The 20,587-nt window shown below is 45.9% G+C and overlaps 1 protein-coding gene across 1 annotated transcript in view; it reads right to left on the bottom strand.

The window, feature by feature from the left end:
* LOC148506366 (uncharacterized) overlaps positions 1-20,587 on the bottom strand; it is a 111,705-nt gene that overhangs the window by 8,804 nt on the left and 82,314 nt on the right. Inside the window, exons 9-10 of the mRNA XM_088446915.1 lie at positions 18,964-19,266; positions 15,068-15,178 (exon numbers count right to left, since the gene is read on the bottom strand). Of these exons, the coding sequence (XP_088303041.1) occupies positions 15,068-15,178; positions 18,964-19,266 (414 nt within the window). The remainder of the gene's footprint in view (positions 1-15,067; positions 15,179-18,963; positions 19,267-20,587) is intronic.

Genomic DNA, 20,587 nt, shown 5'->3' with positions numbered 1-20,587 from the left:
ACAAGCCAGGTTTGCAGGTAGTGAACTGAAGCGCAGGATGTCAGCAGGCTCAGGCACTCAGGTATGGGCAAGGGTGATGGAGGTAGCGGGGTAGTCCAGTGGGAGCTAGGAGCTGACAGGCAGACTGGCAGACAGCGAATTCACAGGAACAGGATAAGCACAGAGAACTCCCTCTCAGCTAGGCTGAGATACACGTTGCATTGGCAAAGAAGGAAGGCATTGACCCTTCCTAAATACCCCATGCCGTGCTGTTACTGGCCGGAGGGAACATGTGACTCACCAGGATTGGCCAGCCGCATCACATGGCCAGAAGGCAAGATGGCGGCGCCCATGCCAAATGGAACGGAGACGCCGCCAGGCCTTACCAGCGCAGAGTGACAACAGGCCCACACAACAACACGCGCAGCCAAAGCCCCCCGCCAGACACCAGCTCCGCCACCAGAGAGCCCGCGCCACAATGACCTCACAGGTAACACTCGCCTAGCGCCATGCTGAAATACCCTGGCCGTGACAAGGATGAGAGGAATATATGTGCAGCTGACGCTGGCACTAATGAGGATGTTGAGGATGAGGATATCATTTGTATAAGTCAGGCACCAGTGGAAGCAGCTCTTGGCCAAGATAAGAAGGCCATTGCCATGCCTGGGCATAGCACCAACAAATCCACATCTTTTGTGTGGAATTACTTTTACCCAAACCCTGACAATGTTTGTCAAGCCATTTGTAGCCTCTGTGAGACCACAGTTAGTAGAGGTAGGGACGTTAAGCATCTAGGAACCTCTACGCTATTACGTCATCTGCAGCGAGCTCATGACAGGTGTTTGATAACAGAAACTACTGCAAAAAAAATAACAACAAGCAGTCCAGCATTAGCTAGATACCTTCTCTCTGCTAAATCCCAGCACCTGCAATCTCTGCCGACAACACCTTCCTCCTCAATATCCTCAGGAATGATCAGTGGTAGTACAACATCCAATTTGTTAATTCTAAGTCACGGTGACTCCTCCAATTTCCAGGACACCTCAGAAGAAACTGAATCTTTGAGCGCTAGGCCTGCTGCTGCTGCTGCTGGTGGATCTTCATCCCAGAAGTGGACCAAGAAGACTACTAGTAGTATACCAAAAAAACAATTGACTGTTAAAGAATCTCTTGCAAGGGGAAGCAAGTATGACAGCTCTTACCCTGTCGCACAGCGGATCACTGACGCCATGACAGCTATGCTAATATTAGATCTGCGTCCAATATCCGCAATTAATGCAGTGGGATTTACACAGCTAATTGAGGTCATGTGTCCCCGGTACCAAATTCCATCCCGGTTTAATTTTACCCGAAAAGCCATTCCTCGGCTGTACCAGGACGTTAAACAGAACCTAATTATTGGCCTGCAAAATGCTATTGTACCCACTGTCCACTTAACCACAGATATGTGGACAAGCGGTAGTGGACAAACTAAAGATTACATGACTGTGACGGCCCACTGGGTGGGTGAATCGCCTTCAGCAGCAGCAGTATCTAACAAACAACACCAGCTCATTCAGAGGCAGGCAACTCTGTGCATCACCGGATTCAATAAGAGGCATACCGCTGACAACCTCTTAGAAAAACTAAGAGATGTCATAGAAACATGGCTTACCCCACTTGGACTCTCCTCAGGATTTGTGATTTCTGACAATGCTACAAATATAGTGAAAGCATTACAGCTGGGTGAATTCCAACACATCCCCTGTTTTGCTCACACAATAAACTTAGTGATGCAGGGTTTTTTTAAAAACGACAGGGGCGTGCAGGAGATGCTGTCTGTGGCCCGAAAAATTTTGGGACATTTTCGGCATTCAGCAACAGCGTGCAGGAGATTGCAGCACCTGCAAGAGCAGTTTAATTTTCCCTGCCATCAACTGAAGCAAGAAGTGGTAACGAGATGGAACTCAACCCTGTATATGCTTCAGCGGATGGAGGAGCAGCAAAAAGCCATCCATAGCTATACGACAAGCCATGTGTCACGTCTGAGACTAGAGAAGAGGACGTGGTGGGCCTAAGTTGGGGAAGGAAGTGGAGACGAGGGGCCTGGATGTACGTTCTCCTCATCCACAGGTCTTGAGTGTTGGCGAGACCTGGGCAAAGGTGCGGAGTCTAACCCACAGGATGGTGTTCGCCAGTGACCCCCCCAATTGGGATATGGGCTTAGCTGCACCCCGTGAGCAGGTCGCGGTCCTTTGACCAGGTACCCAAGCCCTGCAGGGATAGAGACACTACACCCGTGGCCCAGCGAGGATATGCCTGCAAGGCACCAAACAGTCCCTTAAAACACTGTATAGAAAAACACCTTGACACGAGGATCAAATGTCAATAAGGATTTCAAGTGGGCAGCAACTCACAGTTACTTGAGACGTCACCAGTGATAGAAGGCATACGGGTAGAGGTGGTATACGTTGTAGCACGGATGTTCACTGGAGACGTAAGGCACACAGGTGGGGATGGCACGGGTATTCACCAGAGACGTATAGGCACACAGGTAAAGGTGGTAACACTGCTGCACGGGTATTCACCAGAGACGTATAGGCACACAGGTAAAGGTGGTAACACTGCTGCATGGGTATTCATCAGGGACGGGAGGCACACAGGTAGAGATGGTATACACTGCGGCACGGATATTCACCAGAGATGGGAGGCACACAGGTGGAGATGGTATACACTGCTGCACGGATGTTACAGAGACGGAAGGCACACAGGTAGAGATGATAACACTGCTGCTACAAGGAAGGTTAGGAACCTGGACCGGGAACTCACTATAGCATGCTAGGAGACAACCGTTGTTCAGGCAATTTCCTGGAACCTGTGGAACAGTTTTATACCCAGGGGAACCCTTAGACAGGTGCACAGCATCAGCTGATCACGGACCTATCAGGGAGAAGGATACAGTCACATGGGCCGACTGTCATGGCGGCGCCCATGTCCGGACTTGCGATGCCGGACACCAGCCCACCAGGAAGCCACTGCATGCGGGGAGAATACTCAGCTTCTCCCCCGCCGTCGCGCAAGCTGCCCGACCACCCAGGATGACAGGGGAAGCCGGCGGCGCGGTAAGCGGGAGTCGATCCCCGGCTGAGCCCTGACACCATGACATTGGGAGAGGAGGGGGAATGTACCTTACCCCAGCACAGTGGAGAGTACTTTCTGTCTTTTGCAAGGTGCTCAAACCATTTGAAGTTGCCACTTGTGAAGTGAGTGCTGACACTGCTAGCTTGAGTAAGGTGATTCCCCTGATTTCGCTTTTGGAAAAATTGAAGGATGAGATTAAACAAAGTGATTCCGCAAAGTATGCTGGACTGATAAACCAAGTCCTTTGTTCGCTTCGCCAGGATCCACGGGTGGCCAAGATCTTGAAATCTGATCATTATATTTTAGCAACCATTCTTGATCCTAGGTTCAAGTCATATGCTGTGTCTTTCTTTACAACTGACCCAGATCTTAAAAGATCCAAAGCGCTCCTGGTGAGCAAGTTGGCAGCTGAAGTGACACATGGCACTACGATGACGTTTCCTCCTTCGGTTTCTCCAGCAGCAGCCAGAAAAAAATGCACCTTTTCCAAAAGACCCAGTGGTGATGCAGATAAGTCAAGTCAACATTTTGACATCTGGTCGGGTCTAAAAGATTTGCCCAACACCAGTGACACCTCTACCGTAACTCCATCTAATACGATTACCATCCAAAGAATGGCGGAGGATTATTTTCAGGACACCATACACGTAGACATGTCACAGAGTCCCTTCGAATATTGGAAGAAAAAAAAGGCAATTTGGAGACCCTTGTATAAACTGGCTTTGCATTACTTAAGCTGCCCACCCTCCAGTGTGTACTCGGAGAGAGTTTTCAGTACAGCCGGGAACCTTGTGAGCGAACGACGAAGGAGGCTACTTCCACAAAATGTAGAAAAAATTATGTTCATTAAAATGAACTGGAAATTTCACGAAGAAAACCTTTCCCGCCAATCACGTCACAGTACAGATACTTCTGTAATGGTGGATTCCAGCGGGGATGAACTGATATTGTGTGAGGAATCGGATGATGTACACACTGATGAGGGTGAGGATGGCAATGATGGTGACATCATGCCACTGTAGACCTGTTGCCTTTAGTAGATTGGAAGATTTTTTTGTGGGGGCCCAAACAAACCAAGCACTTCAGCCACAAAGTGGCAGTACCTGTCGCTGAAATGCTTGGTTTGTTAAAGTGTGCATGTCCTTTTTAAGATTCAACATAAAGGGTGGGTGGGAGGGCCCAAGGACAATTCCATCTAGCACTACCTTTCATTTCTGCCACTGCTGTGTGGCATAGTTTCATAGATGTGCTTTAAACTGTGGTGTCTGTGCCACTGCGCCGCTGCTCTGACGCTTGGTAACCAGTCAGCTCACTGCAACCCTTAGCCAATAATGGTGAAAACAATTTAAGCTGTGAGGTGGTCTAAATTGACTGTAAATGACTGGAAATTACTGTTATTGAGGTAAATAATACTCTAGGAAGAAAAAAAAGCCCAATTTATGTCATTTTAGATTTTTTTGCCAATTTTGGCAAAAAATCCAAATCCAAATCCAAATCCAAAGCCAGTCACCGCAGTTTGGCAAATCCAAATCCAAAGCCGGACGACGAATTAGAACCAAATCCAAATCCGGCAAAAATGGTCCGGCGCACATCCCTACTTATTATAGATATCCCCGATACCCCAACAACTTACAGTAATTAAAAACCACTAAATGAATATAGCGCTGCTAAAAAGATGGAAAGAGGAAGGTAGTAAATAGGGGAACAAATCCCACCACGGGGGAAATGTAATAGGCTGTGACTTGCAGGCTTCGGCAAGTTTTCCAGATATTGGTTTTGCCTTTTAAATAATTGACACTTTAAAACACCAGATGGCCTCATCAGGATCTTGACAATGCCGGCAAGTCACAGGCTATTACATTTCCCACAGTATGAAAGTCCAGGGGCTAAAGTTACTAAGCAGTGGGTTCTAAGTCCTGGTGGTTTTGCAACCCGCTGATTTACTACAGCCAAATCTGCCACAAAACCACAGACAAAGTACAGTTTAGAGAAGGGTAGAATAAAATTGAATACTAAAGCACCTTTTAAACCGTGGACATAATAGAACAGAAAACTCTGGATTTATCAAGTGGCAATATTGAAAACTGACACCAAACCCGGCCATAAAAATGATATGCCTTTGACAAACGATTTTCAAGTACTGCTCAGATCTATAACATCTGTGCAGGCTTGTATAATGTTATTTATTTTATTTTTTTTAATGGTGATACTTGTGGTTCAGTAGGGAAAGTTTGTGTCTACCTGCAGGGTCGGACTGGCCCACAGGGGTACAGGGGAAACCCTCGGTGGGCCACAGTACCTGAGGGCCCCCCCCTTCTTTAGGGATCAGGTTCCAGACTGTGCACTTGAAATATACTGGACAGGACTATTGTGTATTCTCTACAATGCACTGCTGTTATTAATCTGTTACATTATCATGCATTCACTAGCAGTATTTACTATATATATATATATGTTAGGGGTGTGCACCGGCCACTTTTCGTGTTTTGTGTTTTGGTTTTGGATCTGGATCTTTCTTCGTGTTTTGGATCTGGATTGGTTTTGCCAAAACCACCCTTCCGTGTTTTGGGTTCTGGGTTTTGTGTTTTGGATCTGTATTTTTTTGAAAAAAAGCATAAAAACAGCTAAAATCACAGAATTTGTAGGTTTTTCTGCTCCTATGCTATTATTAACCTCAATAACCTTAATTTCCACTCATTTCCAGTCTATTCTGAACACCTCACACCTCACAATAGTGTTTTTATGTCCAAAAGGTTGCACCGAGGTAGCTGGATGACTATGCTAAGCGACACGAGTGGGCGGCACAAACACGTGACCCGTCTAGGCGTGAAACTGCAGTGGCAGACAGGATGGCATTGAAAAACTAGGCCCCAAACTGTACATAATGCAAAGAAAAAAAAGAGGTGCAAGATGGAATTGTCCTTGGGCCCTCCCACCCACCCTTATGTTGTATAAACAGGACATGCACACTTTAACAAACCAATCATTTCAGCGCCAGGGTCTGCCACACAACTGTGGCTGAAATGATTGGTTCGTTTGGGCCCCCACAAAACAAGCTGGCAATTAATCTGTCCCTGCACAAACTGGCTCTACGGAGGCAAGAAGTCGTCCTCATCCTCCTCATCCACAGATTCCTCACCCTCTTCAGTGTTATGTACATCCTCATCCTCACAGAGTATTAATTCGTCCCTGCTGGAACCACAGGTCCCTCTGTACGTTCTGGAGGCTGGTCTCCCTGGAAGAGTTGATCATTCATTTTATGAACATCATCTTCTCCACATTTTGTGGAAGCAACCTCCTACGCCTTTCGCTAACAAGGTTCCCGGCTGCACTAAACACTCTTTCGGAGTACACACTGGAGGGGGGGCAACTCAGGTAAAATAGAGCCAGTTTGTACAGGGACCTCCAAATTGCTTCTTTTTCCTGCCAGTACAGGTACGGACTGTCTGACATGCCTACTTGGATGCTGTCACCGATGTAATCCTTTAACAGACAGACGCACGCTTGTCGCTGCTGCTTTGAGGATTCAAGTGCGGCTACAGCCCACACAATTCACAAAGACAGAAAAAAAAAAAGAATATTTTTATTGTTTGTGGAGCACACTTTGAGGGTTACACCACCCTCTAACAGACAGACGCACGCTTGTCGCTGCTGCTTTGAGGATGCAAGTGCGGCTACAGCCCACACAATTCACAAAGACAGAAAAAAGAAGAAGAATATTTTTATTCTTTGTGTAGCACACTTTGAGGGTGTCACCACCCTTTAACAGACAGACGCACGCTTGTCGCTGCTGCTTTAAGGATGCAGGTGCGGCTACAGCCCACACATTTCACAAAGACCGAAAAAAAAAGAAGAATATTTTTATTGTTTGTGTAGCACACTTTGAGGGTGTCACCACCCTTTAACAGACAGACGCACGCTTGTCGCTGCTGCTTTAAGGATGCAGGTGCGGCTACAGCCCACACATTTCACAAAGACAGAAAAAAAAAGAAAAATATTTTCATTGTTTGTGTAGCACACTTTGAGGGTGTCACCACCCTTTAACAGACAGACGCACGCTTGTCGCTGCTGCTTTGAGGATGCAGGTGGAATCTAGACGGGATTTGGAACCGAGGACACACTACCTCCATCAATTGTCTAAATCCCACTGCACCAATGTCGGATACCGGACGCACGTCTAACACCAACATAGCAGTCAAGGCCTCAGTTATACGTTTTGCTTCAGGATGACTGCTGTCGTACTTCATCCTCATCGCTAGGGACTGTTGGAGGGTCAATTGTTTAGTAAAAGTAGTGATGTTCCTACTTCCTCTCTGGGATGATGAACAACTCCCAGCAGCAGCAACAGCACTAGTAGGAAGTGGTTCTTGATCTTTCCCTATTTTATTTTTATCAGAGAAAGTTTGGTCCTCCATTTATGTTATATTGATATATATACGTGCGGCTAAAGCGCACACAAACACAGAAAATATTTTTTTGTTTTTGCTGGAGAGTAGTGCACTTTGTGGGTTACACCACCCTTTAAGAAATGAGCCAGCCGGCTCTTTACTTATGGGACACAGGCGCACGCTTGGCGCTGCTCCTTTGTTGATGCACGTGCAGCCACAGTGCACACAAGTCACAAACACAGAAAATATATATTTTTTTGGTTTGGAGTGTACTTTGGGGGTTACAGACCCCTTTAACGGTCAAGCCAGCCGGCCCTTTACTTATGACACAGGCGCACGCTTGGCACTACTTTGTTGATGCACGTGCGGCTACTGCGCACACAATTCACAAACACAGAAAATAATTTTTTTTTTGGTTTGGACTGGAGTGTACTTTCGGGGGTTACAGCACCCTTTAACGGTCAAGCCAGCCGGCCCTTTACTTATGACACAGGCGCACACTTAGCACTACTTTGTTGATGCACGTGCGGCTACTGCGCACACAATTCACAAACACAGAAAATAATTTTTTTTCGGTTTGGACTGGAGTGTACTTTGGGGGTTACAGGACCCTTTAACGGTCAAGCCAGCCGGCCCTTTACTTATGACACAGGCGCACGCTTGGCACTACTTTGTTGATGCACGTGCGGCTACTGCGCACACAATTCACAAACACAGAAAATTATTTTTTTTTTGGTTTGGACTGGAGTGTACTTTCGGGGGTTACAGCACCCTTTAACGGTCAAGCCAGCCGGCCCTTTACTTATGACACAGGCGCACGCTTGGCACTACTTTGTTGATGCACGTGCGGCTACTGCGCACACAATTCACAAACACAGAAAATAAATTTTTTTTTGGTTTGGACTGGAGTGTACTTTGGGGGTTACAGCACCCTTTAACGGTCAAGCCAGCTGGCCCTTTACTTATGACACAGGCGCACGCTTGGCACTACTTTGTTGATGCACATGCGGCTACTGCGCACACAATTCTCAAACACAGAAAATAATTTTTTTTTTGGTTTGGACTGGAGTGTACTTTGGGGGTTACAGCACCCTTTAACGGTCAAGCCAGCCGGCCCTTTACTTATGACACAGGCGCACGCTTGGCACTACTTTGTTGATGCACGTGCGGCTACTGCGCACACAATTCACAAACACAGAAAATAAATTTTTTTTGGTTTGGACTGGAGTGTACTTTCGGGGGTTACAGCACCCTTTAACGGTCAAGCCAGCCGGCCCTTTACTTATGACACAGGCGCACGCTTGGCACTACTTTGTTGATGCACGTGCGGCTACTGCGCACACAATTCACAAACACAGAAAATATATTATTTTTTTAGCACTTGGGGGGAGCACCCCTGATGGACAGAGCACCCCCTGGACAACACTACAGCACCTCTTTAGGACTGGGACACTGCACAGGACTTTGGAGTGGACACAGCCCCTATGGAGAACTGACTGCACAACACAGTCCAGCCAGCCCCTATGGACTTTGAAGTAGTGGACACAGCCCCTATTAACAACAGCAGCACAGCACAACACAGCCAGCCCCTATGGACTTTGAAGTAGTGGACAACAGCAGCACTACACTACACTACACTACACAGCCCTAACTCCCACCCTCCCTCTTCACTGTCCACAGCCGAGTGAGAAAATGGCGCCGACGTGGGTACCTTATATAGGATCCAAAACCCGCGAGACTCGGAAGGCGGGATGATGACGTTTTGCCTCGATTTCAGATCCGAGTCAGGCGGGAAAAGTCGAGCCTGATTCGGATCGGACTCGGATCGGGGGGGCTCGGGGGGGTTCGGATTTCAGAAATCCGAACCCGCTCACCCCTAATATATGTATATATTTAAAGGGGACCAGACCCCCTCTGGAGGCTGGCCACACCCCTAAGTATGGGCCCCTATCACTGCATTCCCTCGGTGGGCCCTTCATGCCCCAGTCCGACACTGTCTACCTGCTATAGTGTAAGCCCCCTGGCTGGTTAAACCCAGTGCTGGTTACTGGAAATACGGGGGGGATCCTACAAAAACTCTCAAGTAAAGCAGAGCAACAGTGGCGTAAATCTCATACTCCATGTGACGTCCTCACATAGAAGACTATCTATAGGGGGGTATCCACTAGACGATTAAGCTGAACGATTGAATGATAACGATCGTTTGATCGTTCAATCATATGCAAATCATTTGCAAATCGTTTGCAAAAGTGTCTAAAACGACCAGCGATGCGCGTGCCCGCTGGTCGTTTAAACATCTATCATCTTTCCAACATGCTGGTCAACCTGACGATATTGTCAGGTTCAGCATGTTTCCAGATGATTGATGACCCTGCACTGAACGACTGCTCGTTCAGTGCAGGCTGATCACACGACTGACAAACGACTGAACGATTACAATGTTGTAATCGTGCAGTCGTTTTCAGATCTTGTAGTGGATACCCGCCTTACCTCTCTTATCGTAAGGCTCTGGACACCCCCTGGGCCCCTGCCAAACAAACATGTTTCCAATCTCTCATCTCTGTTCAAACTTCTAACACCAAACAACTTTTTAATACCTTTAAATCGCTGCCTTACCCCTCCAGCACCAAACCCACCAACTACTATCAGCACACAAGTTCTTGCCTCCTATTCAAGGACAAGATTGAAAAGATCCGATATAAAATGGTTTCTTCATCCTCAGCCAATGACCTGCTTGATTCCTTCCCTGAACCCTCTGGCAACTTCTCTTCATTTGACCCCACAAATGAAGATGAAGTATCTACACTCTTCTCATCCTCCCAGGGCCGGATTAAGAGGGGACGACAGGGGCGGTTCTTGTTTGTCAAGAACAGATCCCCAGCAGCACCTGTTCCCAGACGGGAGATGCAGCAGCTGTTCTGCATGCAGGCACAGTGAGTGCACACAGTGTGAGCGGCTCCTGAGTCCCTTCATCAGCGTCACACCCGTCCTGAGGTGAGTACTCACGGGCACTGTATACTATACAGGTGGGCACTGCGGGGCACATTGGGGGGGGTACTGTGGCGAATAATGGGGAAGGGGAAAAGGGGCATAGGGTGTTAAATCTATTGTAGGAGGCTCCCACAACTTAGTTGCCCCAGGGCACCCACAATCCAGCCCTGCATCCTCCTACTCTACTACCTGTCCTCTTGATCCTATGTCCTCACAAATCAGTAAAGCTGTCTCCTGTGCTCATCCCAACCTTAATTAAAATCTGTAATCTGTCTCTCTACTGGTATCTTTCCATCACTGTTCCAGTATGTGGTGATTACTCCCATTCTGAAAAACAGAATTATGACCCTAACACTATCAAATAACTGTCCCATTTCCCAGCTCCAATGCTCCTCCAAACTACTTGAGAGACTTGCCTACACTTGCCTCACACACTTTCTTAACTTGCAAAACTTATTGGACCCATGTCAGTCAGGCTTTTGTTCCCAACACTCCACAGAGACAGCACTGACAAAGGTAGTGATTGATCTTATCACTGCTAAGTCTAGAGGCCATTACTCACTTCTTATTCTTCTAGGTCTCTCTGCTGCATTAAACACTGTTGACCACTCTCTCCTCATACAAAAACTACAATCCCTGGGCCTTCAGGATACAGCCCTATCCTGGCTCTTATCCTACTTATCTATTTGCTCTTTCACTGTTGGTTTTTCTGATTCTGTCTCCTCTTCGTTACCTCCACAAGGAGGTCTTAGGTCCTCTGCTTTTCTCAATCTACATCACGTCTCTTGGCTTCTTCAGATTTCAGTTTCATCCATATCCGGATGATACTCAAATCTACCTATCCTCCCCAGATTTGTCACCATCTGTGCTGGTCCGCATTACTGAATGTCTTTCTGCAACTTCATCTTAGATGTCATCTTCTCACCACTTCAAATTTAATCTTTCCAAAACAGAATTAACAATTTATCCACTGGCCAACAGTAGTTATTAACCTGATATCATTGTTGGTAACTCGACTATTAAACCCTACCCCACAAGCTCGCTGCCTAGGTGTCATCTTTGACTCTGAATTGTCCTTTGTTCCCCACCTTCAATCTATTTCCAAATCAAGTTACATAAATCTAAAATACATATCTAGAATATGCCCATATCTTACACAAGATACTGCAAAACTTCTAATTCATACACTGATTATGTCCCGCATTGATTATTGCAATAGTCTCCTTACTGGTCTTCCCCAAAACAGACACTCACCACTACAATCCATTCTGAATGCAGCTGTGAGGCTGATCAACCTCGCTAAACATTAATTTTCTGCTGATCCACTCTATCAGTCCCTGCTTTGGCTACCTGTTCTATACCATATTCAATATAAAATATTTTTACTTACACATGAGGCTATTAACCAACCACACCAAGGTATATCTCTTCACTTATCTCAAAATATCTCCAAACCCGACATTTACACTCTGCACAAGATCTGCGTATTTCATCCCCACGCATTACTTGTTCCCATGCACGGTTACAGGATTTTTTATGGGCTGCACCCACTCTGTGGAATACTCTCCCACACACAATAAGACTTTCCTCTAGTCTCCAAACCTTCAAGCATGCCCTGAAAACTCATCTCTTCAATCAGCTTATCAGATTCCAGAACCACCCTCATAACCTCCATAAGCTACTCTACTAATTACCTCCATCTCTATACAGTCCACTCATAACTTTATATATTTTCTCTTTCTTCACTTTAACATACTCTGTGTGATGGAATTATATAGCCCACCAAGAACCCTCTGCACTCTGCTGGGCCAATATGCAATAAGTAGCACCTATCCTTGTGTATCAGTGCCCATTTCCCCATAGAATGTAAGTTTGAGAGCAGGGCCCTCTTACCTCTATGTCTGTCTATTATTACCCAGTCTTGTTTTATTACTGTTTGTTCCCAATTGTAACGAAACGGAATATGCTGCACTATAAAGTAATTGTTAATAATAATAACGATAATAACCCCAGGCCATTTTTTCCCCTGAATTTCCAGTACCAAAATGGGCTCAGAGGTCCGAGGCTGGTTGGGGGGAAGGGGCATGCTATTTTTTTTTTCACATTTTTTAACCCTCTATTTATACTCACAAACAAAAGCACTGCACAGATCTGACTGATCTGTTTAGGAGCGTATTGATAAGATGCCAATACGACTAAACACACACGATACAACACGATCAGTATCACCCTCAGATCGAGAGACAGGGAAACATGATTCTTAGTAAATCCCTGACCATCCTGTTTATTCTCGGGCAAACACCATTCTTAGTAAATCTACCCCCAGGTATCTCTGGATACCAAAAAGGTCCTTCCTCTGAGCAGCTTTACCTTAGCTCCAGCCCAGTGTTTGTGTAGTGGGTTCAGCTTGCATAACTAATTTGGAGTCAGGGTCTACAGTATGTGTGGATGTGGATGTATGAGTACTTTGCTTTAGGTAGGGGCAGGAGACATTAATGGCAACTTTCTTTGGGCTGCACCCACTCTATGGAATGCCTTACCACGCACAATAAGACTTACCTCTAATCTTCAATCCTTCAAGCATTCCCTGAAAACTCACCTTTTCAGACAAGCTTATCAGATTCCAGAACCGCCCACATAACCTTCATAGCTTCCATGTCTAATTACATCCCCTCTCACAGTCCACACACAACCTCACACTGTCTTTCTTTCACATACTCCTGACATTTGGCCGACATTCCTGTGTGACTGGATCATGCAGCCAACCAAGAAACTCTGCATTCTGGCCGGAGCAAATTGCAATATATAGCACCTATCCTTGTGTATCAATGCCTATTTCCCTATAGATTGTAAGCTGGCAAGCAGGGCCCTCTTACCTCTATGTCTGTCTGTTATTACCCAGTTTTGTTCTATAAATGTTTCCAATTGTAAAGGGCAACGGAATATGCTGCGCTATATAAAAAACTGTTAATAAATAAATAAAAAAGATCCACTAAATATAAGGATAGAGCAGAGATCTCATGTCTGATATAAATGGCCGGTTTGTGGATTACACGGTTCCCTTTCTCCGACACCAGGTCATTACCATTAGTAACAGTTTCTTCTATAGCGCAGTATATTCTGTTGCGCTTTACAATTAGAAACAACATTAATAGAACAAAACTGGGTAATAACAGACATAAAGAGGGCCCTGCTCGCAAGCTTACAATCTACAGGGAAATAAGACATTGATACACAAGGATAGGTGCTATATATTGTATATTGTCCAGCCAGATTGCAGAGGTTATTGGTGAGCTGCATGATCCAGTCACACAGGAATGTTGGCCCAGGGTTAGGAGGATGTGAAAGTTAGTAAAGAGAAGGTATGTAAGGTTATGTATGGATTGTAAATTGGCGTCATGAGGGGGGTGCAGGCCGCACCCGGGTGTCACCCTCAGAGGGGGTGACACCAAAATGCCGGCTCCTCTGCAGTGACAGGAGCTGGGTGCTGCAGTGTGACATTCTCCTGAAGCACCTGGCTCCTGTCATAGAAGAGGAGCCGATAGTGCAGACTGCCCAGTCTCCGGGGGCAGCTCAGCATCTCCGGTTATGCAGGGCTACCCTCCCAAGTGAAGTCACCGAGATACCCAGCGAGCCCACACCCCTTTATTTTAGGTCACATCCCCTTTTGGATACTCAGAGTGCACACCTGGTGTCACCAGACCCGGTGACGCCTCTGGGCTGTAAGAAGGGATGTAATTGGGTATGATAGAGATATGAAGGTTATGTGGGTGTTTCTAAGCTTGTCTGAATAAGTGAGTTTTCAGGGAATGCTTGAAGGTTTGGAGACTAGAGGAAAGTCTTATTGTGTGTGGGAGAGTATTCTACAGAGTGGGTGCAGCCCGAAAAAAAGTCCTGTAACCGTGAATGGGAACATGTAATGCGAATGGATTAAAGACGCAGATCTTGTGCAGAGCGGGGAGGTCGGTTTGGAAGATATTTTGAGATAAGTGAAGAGATGTATGTTGGTGTGGTTTAGTTAATAGCTTTATGTGTAAGTAAAAGTATTTTATATTGAATACGTTAGAAAGCCGGTAACCAATGGAAGGACTGACAGAGCGGGGCAACAGACAATGAATGTTTGTCGAGGAAGATAAGCCTCGCAGCTGCATTCAAAATGTATTGTAGTGGTGAGAGTATGTTTTAGGGAAGACCAATAAGGAGACTATTGCAATAATCAATGCAGGAAATAATGAGTGCATGGATTAGAGTTTTTGCAGTGATTTGGGTAAGATATGTTTGTATTCTGGATATGTTTCGTAGATGTACAGTATGTAACATTTTAAGACAGATTGAATGTGGGGAACAAAGGACAGTAAAAAGTCAAGAATGACACCTAGGCACCGGGCTTATGGGGTTGATTGTCGAGTTATCAACAGTGATAGAGATATCAGGTTGGTAACTACTATGGGCCGGTAGATATAATTAATTCTATTTTGTAAATATTACGTTTAAGGTGGCGAGATGACATCCGAGATGAAGTGGCAGAAAGCAAGAAACTAGGCATGGACATGGAAGCCACTGTACAATGCTGTGTACGTGGATCTTACCTTCTTCTGTACACACTTCATTTCCCTCATTGCAGTCAGAGTTTTCCTTCTGTTGAGAAGCTTCAGGCAAAGGCGTCTTTCTGTTTTGATTGTCTGTCAGATACAATGTACCTGGATGAATGTTAAATTAATAGATTAATACTTTACCAGCCTGTGCAATAGTGCAGAGAAGAGACAATGGGCCTGATTCAGCAAGGAACGCAGTTGCGTATATGCACGCAATTGGTTAATTATTCGCACTGCGCATGCATCACAGTGCACGAGCTAGGCGCTGCGTTAGGAATTGCGTTCGCAGTTACTAAGCAGTCCCATGGCAGAGTGACTGACAGGAAGTGCCATTTATGGGTGGTGACAGGTGGGTGGTCGGGCGAACGCAGGCGTGCCAGTGTGTTTCAATGCTGTTGCATGGGCGTGCATAAATGATCCACTGCGATACCAGACACCGCCTGAGGTCTCGTACTGTGCTCAGAAGTAAGCGATTCCTGAGTAAGGTCTGGGCTTCATTAACTGTCCGATGTTACCGATTGTTTCGCTATGCTGTCAATGTATACGGATGTGAGTAAGGGGAAGTCATGTTATGTTATGTCAGGCTGCCATCGCAATGTGAATGCAAATAAGTAGAATAGCGATCCGTAGTGAATCAGGCCCAATGGGTGATCTTAGGGGTAGAAACACATTTTGTCCAGTTTGAAAATTGTTTATTTTTGTTTAAACCAGTTCTGATGGGAGCAGTCAGGAAAGGACACATTACAAACACTTATACATGTCTGAGGGCAGGAACTTGTGACGCTCTATCTTACTAATCACTAACGCTTCATACGTTGGTTCCACAACGTACTGTGAATAAATAAATTATTTTACAGTATACAGATATTTCCATTATCGGCAGAGTGTAAGTGTACAAAGTGTATTATGGTACTGACATGTCTATGACAGGAAACCATAGCATGTGTGTGTTATTCTGTGACATTGCGTGTAATGGACAGCACAGATGGTGTAATGGTCAGCATTACTGCCTCGCAGCACTGAGGTTGTGGGTTTGTTTCCCACCACGGCCCTAACTGTGTGGAGTTTGTATATTCTCCCTGTGCTTGGGTGGGTTTCCTCCGAGAACTCCGGTTTCCTCCCACACTCCAAAAATACACTGGTAGGTTAATTGGCTCCCAACAAAAAAAAAATTAACCCTATTGTGTATGTGTGTGTGAGCATGTGATAGGGAGTATAGAGTGTAAGCTCCTCAGGGGCAGGGACTGATGTGAATGGCCAAATATTCTCTGTAAAAGCGCTGCGGAATATGTGTGCGCTATATAAATTACTGGTAATAAATAAATAATTAAAATAAATTCTGTGCTGCATGGTAATAAGGCATCTGGTAGGTAAGGGGATGTGTTACCTTCAATTCTATTGATAGAGGCCCTCATTCAGACCCACTCGTGAGCGGATGTCCGCTCGCAAGTGGGTCGATGGTCTGCACTGCGCATGCGCACGACGGAGGGAGCTCCGTCGTGCGCATGCGCAAGACGCGACGAGCGAAGGACTTTCCTTCGCTCGTAGTGTCTGATCAAAGGGGGCATGCTGTCGATGTTGATTGACAGCACGCCCCCTTTGGTGGGCGTGCCGGGGGCGTGCCTGCCAGACGGAGGCGTTCCCAAGGGAACGCCTACCATCAGAAGCCGGCCCCACTGACATCACTAGTGATGTCAGTGGGAGTGATTTTGGCTCTGATAGAGCCAAAATCACTCCTGGCCTTGCGGTTGAGAAACTCAACCGCAGGCTTCTGCTCGCAGTGGCGATGGTCGCGATGGTCAAGACCATCGCGACCATCATCCTGCACGCTCGTATATGCTGTGGGTGGTGACCCACAGCTATACGAGCGTCCAGGAGGACGCTCCATATTTATGGAGGTGGGCCCTGATTCAGAGCAAGCGCTCTGGTCAGAGCGTCCGGCTCTGAATCAGGGCCAGAGTGCCTAGTGTGTGGGTCCAATTTTCTAAGAAAAGACATGGGGTATATTTACTAAAGGTTGATTTTAATCGATTATGATCTATTTAAAATTGATGAAAAAAGTATCAATCAACATCGATGTTGTGTTTCTGGGGCTAAATTACACATTTACTAATATTTAAAAAAAAATTGTCTGTTAGTAAATGTGTGATTTAGCCCCAGAAACACAACATCGATGTTGATCGATATTTTTTTCTAAGTTTTAAATCGATTAAAATTTACCTTTAGTAAATATACCCCTATAGTGGAAAATATCCCAACAATAAACCTTGCAGAAATTTGGGAGTCAGGCGAGTACACCAACATCATCATGCCCCCCTTCCGCATTAGTCTATGGGGGACAGTGATGTTGTGGAGTTTATTCGTAGAGCAGGGAAAAGCCATGCTTTGCAAATATTTATATGTATTTTAATAAAATGAACAATAAACAATAACGTTTGTGGTTTTCATTAAATTACCCCCACACCAGTACCACCATATTACGTTGGGCTTATGTTTTGGGCTTTATCGGATTGGGTTGGGCTTGTTTTGGGCTTGTTTTTCCCTCAATAGTTGCTTGTTTCTCATTTCAGAGTTGGCAACAGTGGTGTCAGGTGGTCAGGCAAGTGGCTGTTGGGACCAGGGGCGCCGAGAGGAGGGGGAAGTGGGTACAGATTTACCAGGGCCCGGGCTTCCTGAGGGGCCCGGATCCGGCGCCGCTCCCCCTCCCTCACAGCAGCCCAGCACACAGCAGTCTCCTATGCCTGTGGGGGGGAGAGATCACACTGATCGCGCCCCCCCTGGCTTTGAGCAGGGCTGAGGGGGCACAGAGCACCCCCCTCCCCAGCGCGCAGCGCTGCATATCTTTTTTTTTCCTCGGAAAGGGGGCGTGGCCACGCCTCCCGCGATTAGGCCACACCCCCTATTACCCGCGCCTGCCGCGGCTCTCGGCGGGCCTGGTTGGGACGCTATCTGCAGTATCCTCAGCGAGGCATCTAATAAATAGCTAAACAAATGTAAATAGAACAGCAACTCCATACGTGCACCACCTGTAAAGATTCATCAGCTGAACTGTGTTGATTGTGAATATTGTAGGATTAACTCTATTGTTATGGACATTTTCTGTTTACTCCTGTTTTATATAGAATGTTGTCGGTATAGTGTTATCTTGTTTCCTATTTCTGCTCGGAGGAGAATCCGTCATCGCTGACTTCCAGTAAAATAAATTGTATCTTTGTTGTAAGTGTGAATCGCTTGTAAATGTTATTGAGTTGGATTAAAATGTTATATTGTAGCTGTTATTATAGTAATAGTAACCTGAACTTGTGCTACGATCTGCTTTATTGAATAAAGTAAAAAATATTTGGAAACGATGGCTGTACCCTTTCTGTATGGATAACCCTTCTTATCTCTCTGGCTGGCTAAAAGGATAAGTATGACCAATGCAGGGAGAAAGAGCCCATCCTCACCGGAAGGTACGAGACCGACACACTTCACCCCTTAGAGCACCTAGTGGGGTATCACACTGGCATCAGGGTCTCACCAAGAAGGGGCTTTGTAGCAGCATTAGCATAAAGTTGCAATCAGCACCAATGTGCACTATGATCCTCTTAATGTACTGTACAGTTGGGTGTAAAATGGGCTTATACCAACAACACAACATCGTCCGATTATCAGCAATTCCCAACAATAACCTGATTTGTGACCCCCGGTGGGATTACTGGCATAAAGTCTGCTGCACATATTACTCTTTCTACCCTCATTGTAGCTCATATATTGTCAGTTCTGCTACTGTCACATATAGACTTATGAATGGTATTAGTAGCTCTTATATAATATGCCACATCCAGCCCTATATACCACATATCACTGTGCTCTGTTATGTGAGCAGAAAGCCGGGAATGGTCACCTACCTTTCTCACGTACGATGATCTTCTCAATTGGATGTTTCAGTGTTTCGTGTTCCACAATGATTTTATACCTTTTATCATGTCTCTCTTTTTTACTGAGAGACTTGGCGGATAGTTCACTGATACACGTGTAGGTGTTGTCCTTCTTATCCTGTATATTATTTGTATTTTCCTCTTTGTAGCTCTCATACTTATCCTTATCCTTTTTATATCGACTCCAAGTCACTGTAATATGTTCAGGGAAGAAATGTGTAATTTCTGCTCTCAGAGCTTTATCGGTATGTGTAATATTCACCGTCGGGATTCCTGAAAACAACATAACGGAATTAGAGCCATGCGATATACACTATGTAATGTCTTTTACCATCAACGTAAGGACAGAATATTAGATTAGATCACATTCAGTAATGTACGAGTAATCACTCTACTAAGTTATGTAAGTGGGTCCAATTTTCTAAGAAAAGACTAAGGGCCGTATTCAATTAGCAGCGAAAAGCCGAACTCGTCGAAAAAGTTTCGCCGGTGACGTAATTTTGCCATGCGAAAAGTTTCCTTCCGTATTCAATTCCAGAAACTTTTCACCGGTGCTGAAACTCAATGCACTCGACCCGACCGAAAAAGACTCGCCTTAGAATAGGTGTCGAAAAAAAGTGCAGAATTGGTGTTTTGGGGTGCAAAGTTGCGGAAACCCCCCTGCACCCTTGGGACAGTCCCCCAAAGGTAAGCTGCGTCAAAAAAAAGTTTAAAAAATACTTTAGATCACCCAAAAAAAGTACTTTCATTTTGAGGGCGAAAAAGTCCAAAGTTGGGGGACCAACTTAAAAACTAGTGAAATAGACTCCAGGCGGGTCCCCAAGTATGCCCCAGGTGTTTTGCAGGTGGTTGCGGCAGGTGGATTTTTCACCATTTTTAAAACTTCACATTAGCAACTTTAAAATATGCTAGCACCCATTTTCGTGTACCCCAAATTAAAAAATAATGCTAAATGCTATTCTTCACCACAACCAATGTTAGTCCATCTTTTGGGGGGGGGTCAGGCTGATTTCCACAAATTTGACAGCACTTTTCACCTGTTAAGAGTTTCACGGGGCGCCGTTTTGCGTCCTTTTCAATTGAATATGGCGAAGAATGGGGGTGTGCACGAAAAGGTTTGCACCCAAAACTGGCGATGTCGGAGAAAAGTCTGGCATGCAAAAAGTACGGGACTTTTCGCCTGTAATTGAATATGGCCCTAAGGGTATATTTACTGAAGGTCGATTTTAATCGATTACAATCTATTTAGGACTGATTAAAAAAGTATCGATTAACATCGATGTTGTGTTTCTGGGGCTAAGGGGGTCATTCAGACCCACTCGCAAGCGGCAGTACGCTCGCAAGTGGGTCGATGTTCCCCACTGCGCATGCGCACGACGGAGGGAGCTCCGTCGTGCGCATGCGCGAGACCCGGACTGCGACAGCCAAGCTGTCGCTCCGGGTCTCGCACCAAAGGGGGCGTGCTGTCGATGGTGACTGCCAGCACGCTCCCTATTGTGGGCGTGCTGGGGGCGTGCCTGCCAGACGGAGGCGTTCCCATGGGAACGCCTACCGTATGAAGCCGGCCCCACTGACATCACTAGTGATGTCAGTG

The sequence above is a fragment of the Taudactylus pleione genome, unplaced genomic scaffold (assembly GCF_031769625.1).
Source record: "Taudactylus pleione unplaced genomic scaffold, aTauple2 ptg000407l, whole genome shotgun sequence".
Taxonomy (NCBI): domain Eukaryota; kingdom Metazoa; phylum Chordata; class Amphibia; order Anura; family Myobatrachidae; genus Taudactylus; species Taudactylus pleione.
Note: the sequence above shows the minus strand (reverse complement) of the source record. Positions and strands in the feature narration are given on the sequence as shown.